The sequence below is a fragment of the Helicoverpa armigera genome, chromosome 8, assembly GCF_030705265.1.
Source record: "Helicoverpa armigera isolate CAAS_96S chromosome 8, ASM3070526v1, whole genome shotgun sequence".
Lineage (NCBI taxonomy): Eukaryota > Metazoa > Arthropoda > Insecta > Lepidoptera > Noctuidae > Helicoverpa > Helicoverpa armigera.
In genome coordinates, this window is record NC_087127.1 from 3,980,460 (window position 1) to 4,000,269 (window position 19,810).

Consider the following 19,810-nt stretch of genomic DNA (forward strand, 5'->3'; position numbering starts at 1 on the left):
CACATACTCAATCAATCCATTAAAACAGGAGTATTTCCCCAGGCATTTAAAAAGGCAGTCGTCCACCCAATTCACAAGGGAGGAAACAGAGACTGTGTCGACAACTACAGACCTATATCAGTATTATCAGCATTGTCTAAAATACACGAAAAACTTTTGAATACCCGACTTAACGAATTTTTAAATAAATACAACATTATTGCCGATAACCAGTATGGCTTCCGAAGTGGTGTATCCACTGAAGATGCTGTACTGGACCTAACACAGTTCGTTGCAAATAAACTAGACGATAAAAACAAATGTTTAGGCATTTTTCTAGACATGGCGAAAGCGTACGACACAGTCTCTGTTCCCATACTTGTATCTAAACTAGAGACTATAGGTATCAGAGGTAACCCTCTTATATTATTCAAAGATTATTTAACAAATAGGACACAGCAAGTTCAAATCGGTTCCTACCTTAGCGACGAACAGCTTGTTACTTTTGGTGTGCCTCAAGGGAGTGTATTGGGTCCAACCTTATTCAAAATTTATATAAATGGCCTCTGTAAAATCTCCTCACCAAATACAAATATATATACGTACGCAGATGACACTGCGATTGTGATACATGGACCTAGTTGGGAATCTGTTAAAGAGATGGCTGAGGATTGCCTTGCTAGAATAATGGCTTGGTTGAATGCTAACCTACTAACTCTAAATCTAAATAAGACTTACAATGTAACATTCACGATAAGGAAAAATAAAAAACCGTCGAATTCATTTAACATAATAGCACACTCTTGTCCAGATAAGTCACAGAACTGTCAGTGCCAACCTCTAACATCTGCTACTGTAGTCAGATATCTGGGTATTCAAATTGATGAACATCTTCGCTGGGATAAACAACTGAACAAGGTAATGGCCAGACTGAGAACAATGATTTTTCTATTTAAGACCCTCAGAGAATCTGCATCGCCAGAGCTTCTCAAAAAAATCTTTGTATCTCTGTGCCAATCTGTTATCAATTACTGCATCCCAGTATGGGGTGGAGCGTCAAAAATCAGATTCCTTGAGTTGGAGCGGGCTCAAAGAGCTGTCCTCAAAGTCATGACTAGAAAACCATTTAAATATCCAACAACACAGCTTTATGCTGATTGTCAGTTGTTAAGTATCAGGCAGCTTTATGTGCTCGCATCTATTCAGAGAAGACACAGGACAGTTTCCCCACTCCAGAGCAACAACAACAGACGCAGGAACCTCCCACCTTGTCCTAGAGTTTCACATACAACATCCTTCGCAGAAAGACATTACTATGTCATGAGTTCTAAACTTTACAATAGAATAAACAAAAACTGTAACATCCAAAATCTAACCACACATGAAGCTAAAAATTTAGTTAAAAAGTACCTATTACAACTGAATTACCAAGAGACTGAAAACTTGCTTACCTTTACCATATAATCATACACATCATCATCATACAATCATACACATACATATTACACCACACATGTACTATATATTATTATATCTTCACAATTACACAAACACACTTCACACATCACATACCAAACACTACATCTGCATGCATTTTTTAAATTTTTGTTTAAAAATAGAAAATAATAATAATTTCTCACATTGTAAATCAATAAAGCTATGACATGATCTGAGCAGTGACACACAAAAGTTAATTAATTATGTTTGAGACTTGTACTGAACAAAACTATCTCCTGAGATACAGGCTATACCTAGTTCAGGGGATAGGGTGTAACGTTTGTGGCATATGAACCACCATAATATATTGTGAAATTATGTGTTACTATACTATCATATTACTTGTATCCTTGTGGTGAGAAATAAATATGTTTTTTTTTTTTTTTTTTTATACAACTCCAGTACCTTCCTAAGCCATGCATGGGGGACCGAGTCGTAGGCCTTCTTATAGTCTATCCAACATGTCGACAAATTCTTTCGGGATCGTCGAACCTGTAGGCTGATGACCATATCAGTGAGGAGCAGCTCCTTAGTAGCACGGGACCCCTTCTTACATCCATTTTGAGAAACTGACATAATTGAATATTTTTCAATATGTTGATTTATTTTTAATCTCAAAATAGATGTAAGAAGTTTATAGACCGTCGGTAAACAAGTGATCGGTCTATAATTTTTGGGTTCCGCGGTACTGCCTGATTTATGGAGCAGATGGGTAACTCCTGTTGTTAGAAACTGTGGGAGCGACCCGGCTTCTAAGGATGACTGAAACTGTGATGCTAAACAGGGGTGTGAACTTTGCAGCCACTTTAACCAGAAATTGTGCATCCGGTCCTGGTGATTTCCAGTTTTGCATCGGACGAACTGCACAGGCTACGTCGGAGGAGGTAATAATGACCTCCTCCATTTCTGGTATTTGTTCACACTCCCGTTCAACATCACGTGTCCAGTCACCCTCCTCGTGAAATACGGGCGTCGACCAGAGGTTGCGCCAAAACATGTTTGTGGCACCATCATCCGGCCGGCTCCCGTTCATCACGTATTGCTCAGGTCGCTCCCAAGTTCTATATACCCATCTTTGATCACGTAACGTTCTACCCGTCGTTTATACCTTCGAATACGGCTAGCCCATGCACAGACTTTTTGCTTCAGGAAGTCGATGCGCTCCGCGATACGCGACATATATTCATGAGGACTGAGTCTAGTCCCCATGAATGTACGTCTCACAAAGCGCATCACCCGTGGTCGGGTATTACCCTCCCTGAAGCAATATAGTTTGCCGATGAGTACTCTGGCCCCCTCGATACGACGCACAATCCTGCACTGCCAAGCTGGTACCGCTGATTTTGGTCGTGTAGCTCTGTTACTGTCAGGGAATTTGACATTAGCTACACGATATGCAGCAACAGCCGCGCAATACATAATTGAGTGTGTATCAACGAGGTCTTCGCTGTTTTCAAAATATTTTTCCAACAGCGAATCCAGAGCACACACCAACGCCCTATTCTGTCTGTGCATAGGCAAGCGAGGTAGTCGCGGTCGGTTTTCGACGGATGAGTACCTAAACTCCTGTTATTCAGTTAATTATTATTATTATTCTCTCCGACAGATTTCGGCCATGGCGACCACTTCAACTCCTATTAGTATTTTGGCGCTCATGCGCCCGAAGATGGCTAATGTACCCTATATTTGCGAATAAAGTTCGAGCACATTGAGGGCAGGTGAGTTTGCCGTCTCTATAGTGATAGGAAATAGCAGCAGGTGGACGGGCCTTAACCCGATCGCGTTTAGCGTCAAGCTCAACTTTACGTTGGTCCTCGAAATCCCGTACATGATTGTTAACCACTCTGCGCCTCTGTGCTGCCAAATGCTCCCATTGTGAAGGCTCTATGTTGCATCTCTTCATATGCCGCTTTTGGACATCCTTGTACCGGAGGAGTTGTCCGCCCAGCTTATGCTTGCCTTCCTCCAGTTCAGAATAAAAGATGCGCTTCGCCACTCTCTCATCCGACATCCGCGATACGTGACCGCACCACCGAAGTTGCCGGCGCATTAAGTAGGCCTCAATGCCACCAACATTGGCTCGCCGCAAGACTTCGGTATTTCGTACTCTATTGGACCATCTGATCTTCATGATGGTACAAAGACAATTCAGGTGGAACCGATCAAGAGCACGTATGTGGCAACGATATAGACACCATGTCTCGGAAGAATATAAAAGGTTTGGCAGCACAATTGCCATATAAACTGAAATCTTGGTGGCCAACTTAAGGTAATGATTACTGAAGACCTTGGAACGCAGCTTACCAAATACTGCAGCTGCAGCACCGATCCTGCTGTTGACTTCAGCATCAAGGTCACACTTGGATGTAATAGTGCTCCCCAAGTAGCGAAATTTATCCACCTGCTTTAACATATCCTGGCCAAGCTTAATGGTCAGTGACTCACGACCGTGAATGTCTACAGACATCACTTCTGTCTTATTGACACTGATCTTTAGGCCGAACTTACGGCAGGCTTGATGGAAACCAGACATTAGCTGCTGCAGGCCATCTGGGGATTCAGCCAAGAAGCACAGATCATCGGCATACATGATCTCTGAAATCAGTGCATGCGAAACCTTGGTACGAGCCTTAAGTCTAGCCAAATTGAAAAGGTTGCCGTCCGTGCGGAATCGAATGCGAACTCCCTGGCAGTTAATGACTTATCAAAATCAAAATCTTTTTATTTCACATAGGCTTTTAAGTCGTGGTGGCCTAGTGGGTAAAGGACCAACCTCAAGTACTAGGGCGCGGGTTCGATCCTAGGTCAGGCAAGTACCAATGCAACTTTTCTAAGTTTGTATGTACTTTCTAAGTATATCTTAGACACCATTGGCTGTGTTTCGGATGGCACGTTAAACTGTAGGTCCCGGCTGTCATTGAACATCCTTGGCAGTCGTTACGGGTAGTCAGAAGCCAGTAAGTCTGACACCAGTCTAACCAAGGGGTATCGGGTTGCCCGGGTTACTGGGTTGAGGAGGTCAGATAGGCAGTCGCTTCTTGTAAAGCACTGGTACTCAGCTGAATCCGGTTAGACTGGAAGCCGACCCCAACATGATTGGGAAAAGGCTCGGAGGATGATAGGCCTTTGCAGGCACCTATGAAACGTCACATTAGTTGCACGGTTCCAAAAAGTTGGTCTCATGGAGAAGAGCCGGCAAGAAACTCCATGATATCCCTTCATCTGACACGTTAGCGTCCGGCGAAGTTGTAAGTTGTCAATACAGAGTTTTTCTTCGCCTAAAAGGTAATCCCTTCAGGACGGGTGTTCACTTTGAATATCCTTTGCTATTAGAAGCACGTTTCGCGGCTTTTTGCGTGGTTTTGCCACGAAAAAGTTCACGATAACATGTTTTCTTGCAGTGCAAATTGGCACAGTTAAGTAAATAACTTACATGTTATTGTAAACTATCCCGTTGTGAGGGACGTGTTTTTAATTTCCACGCTTAGGTCAATTGTCGGTTAGATTTAGGTAGGGACATTTAATATGATTGTCCGCCTAGAGTTGCGCTTTTGTGATAAAGTTTCGACTTTATCCTAAGGGCGTAGCTCATGTAGCGTAGTTAGAAACTTTTTCATTTGTAAGGTTTTATCATAATTGATACTCTCCGGACAATCATTATAAATATATTCGATTTGTTCTATAGAATAAGTTTGTATAGTGAAGTGTGTCACTTCACCTCTCGAGCCCAAAACAATAAACGTCGTGATATCGAATCAGTTTTTCATTTTGAGCAAGATAATTCTCCCGGTCCTACAGTACCTACAGTCAATATGTTATATGTCAATATGCTATGTTTTTGATTATTACTTAACTGTTGTTGTATACAAGATTTATTGTTAATTAAAGTTTGCATTGCAATAAGGAACGATACAACTTACAATTGTTTTGTAAAAGGTTCAATAAAGTTCAAATAAAATGCTGAACTGTGTCAGTCCCTACCTTACTATGTTTTTTGAACATAACAATTTGAACTTTACTATGTTTTTGATTATTTTTATTAACGAAAATAACAAATAAAACGAAATATTTTGTATACTTATCTTTTATTTTATATACCTTATAGACTCATTATCATAATAATAAGAACAGACTGAACACGGACTCATTTCAAAATATGTCACCCACCAGTATCAAAATCATACTTCATAGTATAAGGACTCATACCTTAATAATGAATATTCTTTAGTTATGTTTTAAATAAAACGTATTAAATTAAGTAAAACAGCGTCGGAGATCTATAGTTTTCGAAGATTTCATTATCGACTTACTCAGCAAGAATGCCGGTGTCACAAAATACATGAAGGAATTACAAAAAAATGGTTACCGAATCCTGAACAAAATTGACAAATTAGTGTAAGCGTGAAACTAACACAAAAATACTATACTCGACCACGTATGTACGAATGTAAACAATCACTCGTTCAGTATGTCAATTATCGAATCTTGCCTTCCCGACCACAAACAAGTTTTCCTCGAAATCGGGAGCTTAAAAACAAACAACAAAAAAAAAGAAAATACGATATAAAGCACTCGACTACGAAAAGTTGTACAACAGCACGTCACGAGAAACCTACACAAATGAGGACCACGACTATTACTACTTGGAACGTTTCATAACACAACAAATAGAAGCCAACAAAATAGACAAAGTAAAAGTTCAAAACACGCCGCAGAGTGACTGGATTAATCAAGAAATAATCAATGCAATTAATTTACGGAATATTATATGGCAACAAACAAAATCTGACCCAGAGAATGAAAAACTAGAAACAAAAAGAAAAAGCCGAAACTCTAATAAGCACAAACAAGAAAAAATACTATTATAACCTATTTTATAACTGTCGAAATCAGCCGAACAGAATGTGGGAAACTATAAACAACTTCCCTCTTATTATAAAACGCGGTATCAAATAAGTATCGGCTTTTGTACTACCTTTAATCCGGCTGTAAGTACGACCTTGAAAAAACGTTATTACAAAACGCAGTTTATCGCAAGTCCTATTACTATCTGTAGTACAAAAGATAAACCATCGAGCCCCCTAGTTTAACTGCAGTACTTAGTCGACAAACGTCAAATTCCGACATTAATTACTTTTGAGGTTATGTGTTTTGTGATGAAAAAAACGAAAATGGATATAAATATGTGTGATATGGATGTGTTAGAATACTATTGAGAGTGTCCGGGGACTCAACAGAGTGCGTCATCGAGAAAATCTCGTCAAATTACCTGACGACAATTTTCGATATAAATATCGATTTACGTTTTTCGAAATTAATAGTCAATTGAATGCATGATGATGATCCAGGATGATCCTATGATGCTCAACTGGGCTCGCCATAAAGTAAGTAGCCTTTACAGTGCAAGTAGGTTGCCAAAACATCCTAATTAATTGTATAAGAGTCGAAGTTTTTATTATGGATGTTTGTTTATGTTCCACGCATAAACTACCACATGGATTTTGATGAAACTCCGCGACCCTGTGATGACAAAACGCTGCAACCCGGGTTACATCGTTTTATGGTAATAAAACGTAACATAATCTAAACGATGTAAGCTTGATACAGGTTCGATCTACTATTGAATAACAGTTCCCATTGCCAAAATAATTCAATGTTTCACTTTACGGTAACCTTATATTCGCAGGAAATGTTTTTGCTAAACGCTGTATTCTGGATTGCAGCGATTTACCGAAATAGGAGAGCGGCTGCGCGGGTGAGGCGTCCCCGATCTCGAATTTTGGTAAAACATTGCAAGCTTTGTTTGCTGCGTTTTGTCAAAATAATAATAAACAGCGGAGCCAGTACTCTTAAGGCTCGAGCCCGGCCATACTTATATGTCTACTGACAGTGTTCATGGTCCCACAACTAACAAAATGAACAAGTCAGGTAACTTGTACGATTTAGATGATTACGTTGAGACGTTTAAAAGGTCTCGAAAGAACTTGACAGCTCATGTAAATTACCACAATGAAGTTATGCTGTTTAAAACCGAACTAAAAAATGTTTTCCCTCGGAATTACAAAATGTCCAGTTTTAAAATTGTAGAGTTCTGAAGAGATAAACCTGCACTGTTCATAAAAAATAATTACCAACGTGTTGAATTCAAGGAGCTCGATGTTTTGAAGAAAGGATTTAAAAAAAATCATGATTGCAGCCGTAGGAAAAGAAGTTGACATGTTTATGAATATCGCAAGAAGGACTGAAGCAGAGGGTATTTCAAGAAAAAAGAAGTATGACTTAATAAAACTACTAAAATTATCATCATCGTTTTTATGAAGATTTGCTGGTTAATGAAAATATCACCGAAGATTTGGACGAATCTGCTTCAGAAACTTTTCATCATCATCATCTCAGCCATAGGACGTCCATTGCTGAACACAGGCCACCCCCTTAGATATCCAGAAACTTTTACCTAACGTTATTTTTATTCCGTTTTACTTTGAATTAATTTTTTTTGTTCCCTACTTTAATGCAGATAACAATAAAACAGTACACAAGTATATCTCTTCAAAACGCAGTAATTAACGATTACATTGTTATGTCACAACAGAGGCGAATATTGGCTAGCTACATGCTGTTGTAACAAAACATATTTTTTTTATTTTTGAGAGGTTTCTTGATTAGGTACAGTAATATAATGTTATAACGAAATTGAGTAAATATTATGACAAATAAGTTCTAAAAAGAACTTTACTATTATCTATACTGGATACAATTTGGTAACGAGGTGAGGATGTAAACTTTCAAACTCATTTTTCTCGAATTGACCTTTTACAGATTACAGCGTTTTGTCCTAACAGGGCCGTCCGAAAATATATCAGATTATCATACAGTCTACTGTTTATTTACAGATTCAAGACTATTTTGGCGTTTTGCACGCCGTATCTCTGCCAGTAATATGCAATGTTTGTAAAAGACTGGAAGCTTGCTAAAATGTTCAAAAATGCCAAGATGAGAAAGGGAACAAGATTGTGTGATGAAGAACAGTGTCCAACACGTATCAGTGCGTTTGACTGTATAAATATTTATTTATTTATTTAATGCTTCTGCACATTTCGTACAAGGTGGACTTAACGCCATAGGCGTTTTCTGCCAGTCTACCTTTGGGTGGTGGAGAAAAAGCTGTGGTAGGTGCAAAGTTTTTGTTAAAAATATTGTCAACAAAGAACACAAAAATATATATATCTACTATCAATATATGAATAATAATAAATATACAGTATACATACATACTTAAATACATACATACTACAATACATACAATATTACATTTGCCAAGAGAAAATATTGTAATTTAAATATATAAATAGACATCGGAATAAAATATAATTTACTACTTATATGTTATTTCATTTTCTTTTGGTAATTTAATGCACACGATATTCTTTGTGTAAGTTATTGTGCACTTAATTTTGAAGAGGTTCTAATTAGATGCACAACGTCTTATTTAATCATTTAAATCGGGATGAAAATAATCCAAGTTATTTCTAACCTAAAAATAAAACATAACTCAGATACGCGCGCTGACGTTCCGTTATACGCGCAAACTCGATAGTTGTTTAAAATAGAATAATTGGATCAAGTATATCGCTAAAAGATACCTAATAGAAATATAAAATTACCTTTGGCCGGCAGCACACATCCGGTTTCCGGATACGGTTTCCTGATCAGGAATTCCTATTCGAGATTCCGTGACACTAGCGCACACATTCGGTTTTTTTCATTCTGAATTTATATGGCCAGTACGTATAGAGCCACTTAAGTGAAAACACGCATCATGGAGGATGACGAGTTAATTGCGATTGCACTCTTACTTTCGTTAAAAATAAAACAAAAAAACACGCTTTTTATAGAAAAACGAACTAAAAAATAGAAAATGAATTTTAATGAATTTAAATTAAGAAAACAGTGTTAAAAATTTCAATGAATATAAATTAATAATAGTATGAATACAAAAAAAAATATATTTAAAAAAAAGCGTGGGGTGCTTTTACCCTGTATGCCTACAACTTTTGAAGGTTGCCCTCGATTTCTCAGGGTTTCTATCATCAGATCCTGACCTGATGACTATGGGACCAACTGGCAGCTATTCCGAGTCGAACAAAAAAAGAATCACGTAAATTGGTCTATAAATCTCGGAGTAATCGATGTGTATGTGTAACCTCCTCATTTTTGGGAAGTCGGTTAAAAATGGAATAATTTTATCAAATTAGTGTATTGTCATCGGTCCTCAATAAATCTACGAACGAAATCTGGCCGTTTAAAGTGGGTCAAAATCGCGCCCAAAGAAGTCGGTTACAAACAAACATACAGGTGAAGCTAATAAAAGGCGTGTAAAAAGAAAAAAAATAAGCGGCGTTACTGGGTACACCCGTTAAATACACGGAGATTGGCCGAAAGTCAATTCTACATTAAAAGAGCCATGTTACGGGCGTACCCCGAAGAATTTTTTAAATACTATCGGATGTCCATCAAATCATTTGATGAACTCTCTTTTTTTTTGAGATACGTCACTTTGTTATAGGACATGGGGCAATTTTGTATGGATTGTGATCTGTGATATTTTTAAACTATTTATCTTTTATGTATGCAAATCGACGGGTAAAAGGCAAAAGGGGTCAAGCACCACAGATCAAATTGTTCAGGAGAGTAAAAAGAAAGTTTTAAAAAATAATATCTCTTTATTGCTTTATTGAATCACATCACAATCTTCAGAAAAGTTTACTTAAATACAATGTTCTTTAATAATTTCACATCAAAATAAGCCTGAGATCAATAGTTTCAAAGATAGATGTCGCTTGACCCCAGGTTTTTACCAGGTTTATCGCATTTGCGAGGGGGTCAAGCACCAATATTGAATGTTGGAATATTTAGATTTTGGCCTAAGCTCCATGTGTATAAAGTAGTAAAGTATTTTATTTTATTTGGCACAACAGATCATAGAACTAAGTCAGATTATATTTGGCACAGCAGGTAGGTAATAGAACTATGGATTATGTATTAAATTAAAACAATACAAGGAACAAAACTGAGATAAAAAAAACAGCAGTTACCTAACTGATAGTACATACAACAGCATGTTATCACATTATTTGAGTAAATAAACCACAATAACTTGGTAAAAATTATGATTGTTTACATTTTTGCAAATTTTTAATGATTTCCTAAACGCGTGAACCAATTTACATGATTCAAAAACGGATAAAATGGTTTTATACAAAAATTGGTGTCAAAAAAAAGGTCTTGCCTTTTATTTGACACCAATATCGTTAAGATATCTCAATAAACACATTTTCAAGTTGCCCTCGTAATAAAATTATCCAACATCTACCTATGAAACGCGCACCTACTACCTATTATCAGTTCTTAAAAAAATCACGTTTTTTGTATAGGAGCCCCCCAGAATATTTATTTGATTCTAGTTTTCAGTATTTGTTGTTATAGCGGCAACAGAAATAGATCATTTGTGAAAATTTCAACTCTCTAACTATCACGGCTCATGAGATACAGCCTGGTGACAGACGGACGGATGGACGGACAGAGGAGCGAAAACATTAGGGTCCCGTTTTACCCTTTGGGTACGGAACCCTAAAAACTATCCTAAGAAACGTTAAATTTATTTTTATAAAATAAATAAAATGAGGATGAATTTACCGATGATAGTAGTGGAATCACGGCATCTTAAATTTCTTCGACCCCTCTATTGCTATCATTATAATCAAATACCTAACCTTCTTGGTACTAGCAAGTCTTTTTCGGCCTAAAACACTTCGCAATTTCACGTTTTCGGGAGTTGCAGACATGTTTTATATACAATTTTAATCTGTGTTAAAAACTGCGATCGCGTTTCAAACAAGCGTGAACTCGCTTTCACGTACCTATACGAGACATATACCCATTTGCAAGGGCGCTGTCGCGCGTGCGGAGTGGATCAAATGCAACGTAATGAAAATAAAATTATTTAAGAAAGGGGCCAAGCGCCAATTTATGTTTAGTTGAAAATTTTTGCTATTGGTGTAAGCGACGTTATAATTATTAAACAAATAAAATAAAAATGGATACAAACGACATATTACTTCTAATATTGTTTTTAAAATTATGCCAAATGACAAGGCGATACAAAAACGTAAAGTTGGTGTCGCTTGAGCACTTTTGGTAAGTATCGATTTGGCACTTCAGTACAAATAATTCTTTGGTACAAGCGACTTTTTTTCATGCTAGGAAAACGATACTACGACCATTCGAAAGAGAAAAAATAGTGGAGTTGGGGTCAATAAAAAAGTTAAAATCGCAAAATGTGGCGCTTGACCCCTTTTGCCTTTTTACCGTCGAAATATGTATACATATACTAGCTTCTGCCAGCGGTTTCACCCGCATCCCGTGGGAACTACTTCCCGTACTGGGCTAAAAAGCCGATAAGTAGCCTATAGCCTTCCTCAATAAATGGACTATCTAACACTGAAACAAATTTTCAAATCGGACCAGTAGTACCTGAGATTAGCGCGTTAAAACAAACAAACAAACTCTTCAGCTTTATAATATTAGTATAGATTTGTTAATTGTTTAATAAACTGGATTTCATCTCTCTAAAAAAAATATATACAAAAATAAAAACAAATATAAAAAGCAAGTGACAAGCGGGCTCTGATACACGTCCATTCGGAACTGGGCTACCTTGATTCAGAATGAAAATTTCCGTATGTGTGCGGCGGTCAAACCAAATTGTTCGCGAGCGCTGCGTTCGGAATGACGTCATCAGGTTTTATTCCGTTCTGAGTACCCGAACGCACGGAGAAAATTTTAAACCGAATGTCAGGTTTTTTTCCGTCCGGAAAAAGTAAGAACGTGTGCGCTCTTGTGAACATTTTGTATGAAAAAAGAGCATTCCGGTTTCCGAATCAGGATTCCTGATCAGGAAACCGGATCAGGAAACCGGATGTGTGCTGCCGGCCTAAGGCCGGCAGCACACATCCGGTTTCCGGATACGGATTCCTGATCAGGAATTCAGATTTGGGATTCCGTGTCACTAGCGCACACATTCGGTTTTTTTCATTCTGAATTTACATGGCCAGTACGTATAGAGCCACTTAAGTGAAAACACGCATCATGGAGGATGACGAGTTAATTGCGATTGCACTCTTACTTTCGTTAAAAAATAAAAAAATTAAGCGGCTTTACACCCCTTAAATACACGGAGATTGGCCGAAAGTCAATTCTACATTAAAAGACTATTAACTATTTAAACTATTTATCTTTTATTTATGTATGCAAATATGTATATACTAGCTTCTGCCAGCGGTTTCACTCGCATCCCGTGGGAACTATTTCCCGTACTGGGATAAAAAGCCAATAGGTAGCCTATAGCCTTCCTCGATAAATGGGCTATCTAACACTGAAAGAAATTTTCAAATCGGACCAGTAGTACCTGAGATTAGCGCGTTCAAACAAACAAACAAACTCTTCAGCTTTATAATATTAGTATAGATTTGTTAATTGTTTAATAAACTGGATTTCATCTCTCAAAAAAATATATATATACAAAAATATATACACGTCCATTCGGAACAGGGCTACCTTGATTCAGAATGAAAATTTCCGTATGTGTGCGGCGGTCAAACCAAATTGTTCGCGAGCGCTGCGTTCGGAATGACGTCATCAGGTTTTATTCCGTTCTGAGTACCCGAACGCACGGAGAAAATTTTAAACCGAATGTCAGGTTTTTTTCCGTCCGGAAAAAGTAAGAACGTGTGCGCTCTTGTGAACATTTTGTATGAAAAAAGAGCATTCCGGTTTCAGAATCAGGATTCCTGATCAGGAAACCGGATCAGAAAACCGGATGTGTGCTGCCGGCCTTAATCACTAGCGCTCGCGCATTCATTGACTAAGCACGCATAAGCTTGTTAGCCCGGTGATCAGGGATCCGCAACCTTTTATTAATTGCCAAAAAGTTTTTGTGTCGCGATGAAGTGTGCAGCTTGCAATATGGAATTTAATGATGGTGTACAATGTGGTGTCTGCAAGAAGCACTATGACTTTGGTTGCGTGAGTATTTGCGAATCAGGATGGAGAAAGTTGGGTCAGAAAGACGCGCTCTGTGGAAGTGCATGGCTTGCCGCACGACATCTCCTTCTCCATCCCCCGCTGTGCAGTCTCCAGATTCGGTCTCGAATGAAACAATTCTTGGTGAGATTCGGGAATTGAAAGCGCAATTGGCTGGATTGAACAAGCTTCAAGAGGACGTTCGGAGCATGAGGGATGAACTTGGAGAACTTAAAAGAAGCATTGAATTTGATAGTGGCAGGTTGGAAGAGTTTGCGGCGAGACTCGATAACTTTGAGTCCAGAATAATCTGCCTTGAAGGTCTTCAAAGTAAAGTTGACTCAATGCAAACTGGAATCGATAGCATGAATTCGGAACTGTCGATTAATGACCAAAGATCCAGGCTAAACAATATTGAAATTAAGGGTATTCCGTGCAATAAAAACGAGAACCTGTTTGCAATTTTGGAGAAAATTAGCCAAAAGGTGAATTACATATTCCCTAGAACACAGGTTAACTATATATCAAGAATACCAATCTTCAATTCTAAAGAAAAATCTATCGTTGTGAGCTTCTTAAATAGATACATTAAGGAGGATTTTATCGCTGCTGCACGTGCCGTCAAGGCCTAACTACTCATGACCTTGAATTTAAGGGCCCAGTCATTAAGGTTTATATCAATGACCATCTTAACTCGACTTCGAAGAAACTACTTAATAAGACAAGGACTGTGGCGAAGGAGAAAGATGTCAAGTATGTCTGGGTTAAGCACGGTAAAATTCACGTCCGTAAACATGACGGTGCTCATGTACTTGTCATCAACACAGAAAAGGATTTAAACAAAATTATTTAATCTATTGCGTTACTCAAAATGTATCTCTTTACTATCTTAAATGTATAACTTATCGACTATATCACATAAATTTTGTAACTGTTATAAAGTTTGTAAAAAAATGCACTGGCTTAATCAAATCCTTGCATTCATTAAGTTTTTGTAAAATGTTTAGCTTCTCTGTCGCTGCTAATCACCTCACACCTGGCTTTTATTATACCTATTGTTTACCACAATGTTCCATTCATAACGCTAACACAAAATATATCCATCCCTTTCACGCTTCATACATCTTCGCGCAAGTTGAGTATGTACTTGCCCGCTCGCACAACTGCCGCCGCTGGTGCTGTCGCCTACTTTTACCTAATTTTACCCGCAATAATATTTCTATTTTATACAGAAATATGCACTTTCATTCTGTTATGCTTTGCACTATTATTTACCTACGGTGATGCTATGACCTTTGCTGACTTCAATGGCTAACAATTTAATTATAAAGAACTTGCAAATCTATTACCAAAATGTTCGAGGACTTCGCACTAAAACTGATGGCTTTTTTAGACTACTATGCGCGAATGCTTATGATATTGTTGTATTGACGGAAACCTGGTTGGTGGATGGCATCTCGGACTCCGAATTATTTAGTGATCAGTATATTGTGTGGCGCCGTGACCGCGATTATATTCATACTGGACAAACCCGTGGTGGGGGTGTTTTAATCGCAATAAAAAAACACATATCTGCAGTACCCCAGCCGTTATTCCACTCCTCCGCCGAAGACTTGTGGGTGTCAATAAGTTTACGTGATCCTATTACTAGAAATTGTTTTAAGTTAAATTTAGGTTTTGTTTATTTGTGTAGGCAAAACCAGGGATTTCTTTCTCAAACCAGTTGTTAAATTTCATTAATAACTTAAATACTTTAATTATGAATAATGTTAACAACGATAAGTTTTTGATTGTGGGTGACTTTAATTTAAGCGGAATATCTTGGAATTCGGTTAATAATTCACTGTTACCCTCAAATACTAAAAGTCCTGACGAATGTATTTTATTTATTATGTATTGTTAGCTGCCAGTAGTTACAAAGAGGGCAGCAGAGACGAGCGACCATAGACACCTCGCCATTCAGCCGTGTATCTATGCTTGGAGGGTTCTTTTTTCGAACGTCATTATGATATAGTTTGCCAGAATGCGATTTTGCCGCGTTTCTGATTAATCTTAGTTGATTTTCATGTTAAAACTATTTCTTGTAATTTCCTCGTTAAACAAACCTGCTTCTGGTTTTTAAGAGTATTTAATTTTTCCATAGAAGTTTACTATAGCATTGTAAACCATACAAAATTTTTCCATAGAAGTTTACAATAGTGTTAGGCTAAATTTATAAATATTATTTTAAATTTACAAATAGTTCTTGTAAAATGATTTATTAATAACGTCACAATATGCTTTTATATTTTTGTAACTGGCAACACTTTTGTGGTAGTTACTCGTTTCCCGCTTTAAATCTTTTTTGTACAGAATACCAACTGTCATCGACAAGGTTATTTAAGGCGGGAAATGCTGAGAAAAAGCTCAGTCGTCACTTGTCAGTTGTCTCGATAACTTAGTACCCTCTGCTACACAAACGCTGTACTGTAATAAATAGTTTACATATACGACAAAGGAGTTTACTTTATCAAGAACCTCAACATATCAGAAGCCAGGATAAAAGTAGAACTAAAAGTTCTACTTACCACGTCCACAGAAGTGAAAACGTAAGTAAAACTTTTGTTTTTTTTCTAATCTGCCTACCTACTGGCAATGTGAAGAAGGATTTTGCCCATTGTACAGCTAACTAGATTATCGTTTAAACTAGTGTAGTTGTATTATAAATAATTTTATGTTCATGAAATGCAAGTGTAAACAGAGTTTCATTGGTTTGTTCGTTCCGTTTTATCACGACAGTGTTATCAAGACTTACATGTACGCACATACACATGCACATAACCTTGCCAGGGCTACTCCCTGGAGGTTATACTCACATGTACGCACATACACATGCACATAACCTTGCCAGGGCTACTCCCTGGAGGTTATACTCACATGTACGCTCATACACATGCACGTAACCTTGCCAGGGCTACTCCCTGAGGTTATACTCACATGTACGCACATACACATGCACATAACCTTGCCAGGGCTACTCCCTGAGGTTATACTCACATGTACGCACATACACATGCACATAACCTTGCCAGGGCTACTCCCTGAGGTTATACTCACATGTACGCTCATACACATGCACGTAACCTTGCCAGGGCTACTCCCTGGAGGTTATACTCACATGTACGCACATACACATGCACATAACCTTGCCAGGGCTACTCCTGAGGTTATACTCACATGTACGCACATACACATGCACATAACCTTGCCAGGGCTACTCCCTGGAGGTTATACTCACATGTACGCACATACACATGCACATAACCTTGCCAGGGCTACTCCCTGAGGTTATACTCGCACATGAACATACCAAAAGTCATGCAAAATACGCCTACAGATGTAAGTTAGTAAAGTTAATTATGAAGTATCTAATACACACAATCGTAAGTTTCAGGCAATACAATTGGGAATAATGCCGAAGCACAGGCAAAAATCCAGGCATGTGGACAGAAACAGTTCGCAGCAGGAAAGGAATGCTAGGACGCAGCCGAGGTCCAGAACTCCAGCCGTGCGTCGTAGCAGGTCACGTGAACGACGGTCGAGGAGAAGTAAGCGGGCGAGTAAGCGATCTTGTGAGCAACGACAGCTCCGGAGCCCTTCAGTGCACGAGGTAGGAGAGAATTCAAGAACTACTCATAAAGGCTTATCTAAAAGACGTAGAGTACAAAGTCAATCATCGCTGTCAAGTTCGGAGGAAAGGTCGCCTCGTAGGAAGAGAAGTGCTAATTTAAGTAATCTAGATATAGTTGAAAACTTTTAAACGTTATAGCAAGTAAAAATACCACTGACGTAGATAAATTCCCTGTCTTAAATGTTGTACCTGATTTCGACCCAATGTGCCGTGAGCAGACTGTGGAGACCTGGATACATAAGGTTGAAGAATGCGCTCAGATTTATGGATGGTCTGATAAACAAATAGTCCATTATGCAATGCCCAAGCTCTGCGGCGTTGCTAAAACCTGGTATCAGGGTCTCCCCTCTGCTACATTCCTGGTCTGAATGGAAATTAAGGTTAACGGAGTCTTTTCCTTCACAAACTAACTATGCGGAGACACTTACTCAAATGTTGAATAAGAGAGCTAAGTTTGGCGAATCTCTTGAGGAATATTTTTATACTAAAATTAATCTGCTAAACCGTTGCAAAATCTATGGTAAGGATGCAGTCGACTGCATAATATACGGCATAGACGATAGGGGTGTTCGCCTAGGTGCTCAAGGGGCGCAATTCTCTGAACCCGAACAGTTGCTTAAGTTCTTTAAAAGTGTAAAAATTAATCAACCGATTGGTAACGATCCTAAAAATAAAAATACAGATCGACAGGAAAAGAAACCTGCTCAAAAATCGGATAATGATAAAAGGCCTAAGCCACAAAGTTTAAAATGTTATAATTGTAACGAGACTGGTCATCCATTTTTCCGTTGTTCTAAACCTACAATTAGATGCAATAATTGCAATTTGAGAGGTCATTTAGCAGATAACTGCCCTAATAAAACGAACCAAGCTCATAAAGCCAATGTAGAGTCCCAGTCTGTAATGGAAGTACATTCGACTGATAATATAAATGCTAAGTACAAAATTCCAATTAGAATTAATGGCAAAACACTTTTGTCTCATATTGATCTTGGAAGCGAATGTACCCTTATTAGACTGACTGACGCGATAAGTCTAGGAATTCAATGGAAAACTGAGTCCCTGCCTATTTTGAGGGGATTAGGTAATATTCCCTACCGGCCAGTAGGACGTGCGTTCGTTGATATAGATGTACAGGACATAATTGAAGAAAATGTTGAGATTTTGATTGTGACTGACGATATGATTAATGACCCGGTATTACTAGGACACACGTACACTGAACGTCCACAGATACAAATAACAAAACTAATACAGATATAATTGTTAAGCGCTGCCAAGTTCACGATGACTCCAAGTTGATATTACTGACCTTTCAGTCTAATAATCTAAAACCACACACCACTAATGCTATAAAGGTAAAGTCAGATACAATTTTTTGCGGCAGGATTTACGTACACGGGACAATTAGAGGACGCCCAGGTTATGAATATTTTCTTCTTCCCGGTGAATATGACTTAAGTCTAGGATTAGGGACATTAATAATACAAAACATATGTGACAAAGACATAAATATGCCTATAGATACATTAGTGACACGAGCTCGGGTAGCGAGCACTCTAGACGTACCAAACACTTATAATATTTTGGACATACAATTAACTGACGAAGCTTTAAAATGCGGTAACATAACACAACAGCAGAAATTTGAACTTGTGAAATTGTTGGAGAAATATCGCAAATGTTTCTCATCTAATTTGCATGAACTGGGCTATACAACTAGTGTAGAGATGGAAATTAAGTTAAAAGATTCTGAGCCCGTGGTCTACCGGCCCTATCGCCTGTCATATTCTGATAGACAACTAGTACAATCTATGATTCAAGAAATGTTAGAGAGTGGCATCATCCGGGAATCTTCTTCGCCGTATGCAAGCCCTATAGTCCTCGTGCAAAAGAAATCTGGCGAAAAACGCCTATGTGTTGATTATAGGGCTTTAAACAGAAAGACCGTTAAGGAACATTTTCCACTCCCCCGCATAGAAGATCAATTGGATCTCTTGGCTGGTAATACCATGTTTATTACTCTCGATTTAGCATCAGGGTATTACCAAATTCCCATAGCTGAAGAATCCCGAGAAAGAACTGCCTTTATTACGCCCGACGGCCAATACGAATACAACCGTATGCCGTTCGGACTGGTAAACGCTCCTCCGTATTCCAAAGGGCAATAAATAAAGTGTTAGCCAAGGTTAGAAACAAACATGTGCTTATATATATGGATGATGTTTTGATCCCAGGACGCTCTTTTGAAGATTGCCTAAAATTACTTGAGGAGGTTCTATTACTTCTCAAAAGCAGTGGACTTACTCTAAAACTTGAGAAATGCAAATTCTGCTTCGATAAGATAGAATATTTGGGATTCGAAGTCAGTGCGGATGGGATTAGGCCGGGGTCCTTAAAAACTGATGCAGTTTCAAAATTTTCCGTACCCCAGAACCAACATGACGTGCGCCGTTTTATTGGTTTGGCTAGTTTCTTCAGGAGATTTGTCAAGGGATTCGCAACAATAGCGAGACCATTGACCGAACTTCTGAAGAAGGATGCCAAATGGCGCTGGACTGAGGTTGAACAGAATTCCTTTGA

At 38.3% G+C, this 19,810-nt stretch overlaps 2 protein-coding genes across 4 annotated transcripts in view; one reads left to right on the forward strand and one right to left on the reverse strand.

Annotated features, from left to right (window-relative positions):
• LOC135117206 (hemicentin-1-like) overlaps positions 1-19,810 on the reverse strand; it is an 81,414-nt gene that overhangs the window by 3,817 nt on the left and 57,787 nt on the right. The window lies entirely within an intron of this gene.
• Positions 15,761-19,377, forward strand: LOC135117233 (uncharacterized). 3 transcript variants are annotated; one of them, XM_064035906.1, is made up of 2 exons: positions 15,761-16,145; positions 16,985-19,377. In XM_064035906.1, exon 2 carries the CDS (start codon positions 17,522-17,524, stop codon positions 18,488-18,490), a length of 969 nt encoding a protein of 322 aa, XP_063891976.1. In that variant the 5' UTR covers positions 15,761-16,145; positions 16,985-17,521; the 3' UTR covers positions 18,491-19,377. The 3 variants fall into 3 exon arrangements, with proteins under 3 accessions (XP_063891976.1, XP_063891977.1, XP_063891978.1); XM_064035907.1 differs by having other exon boundaries at positions 16,991-19,377; XM_064035908.1 differs by lacking the exon at positions 15,761-16,145 and adding an exon at positions 16,785-16,823 and having other exon boundaries at positions 16,884-19,377.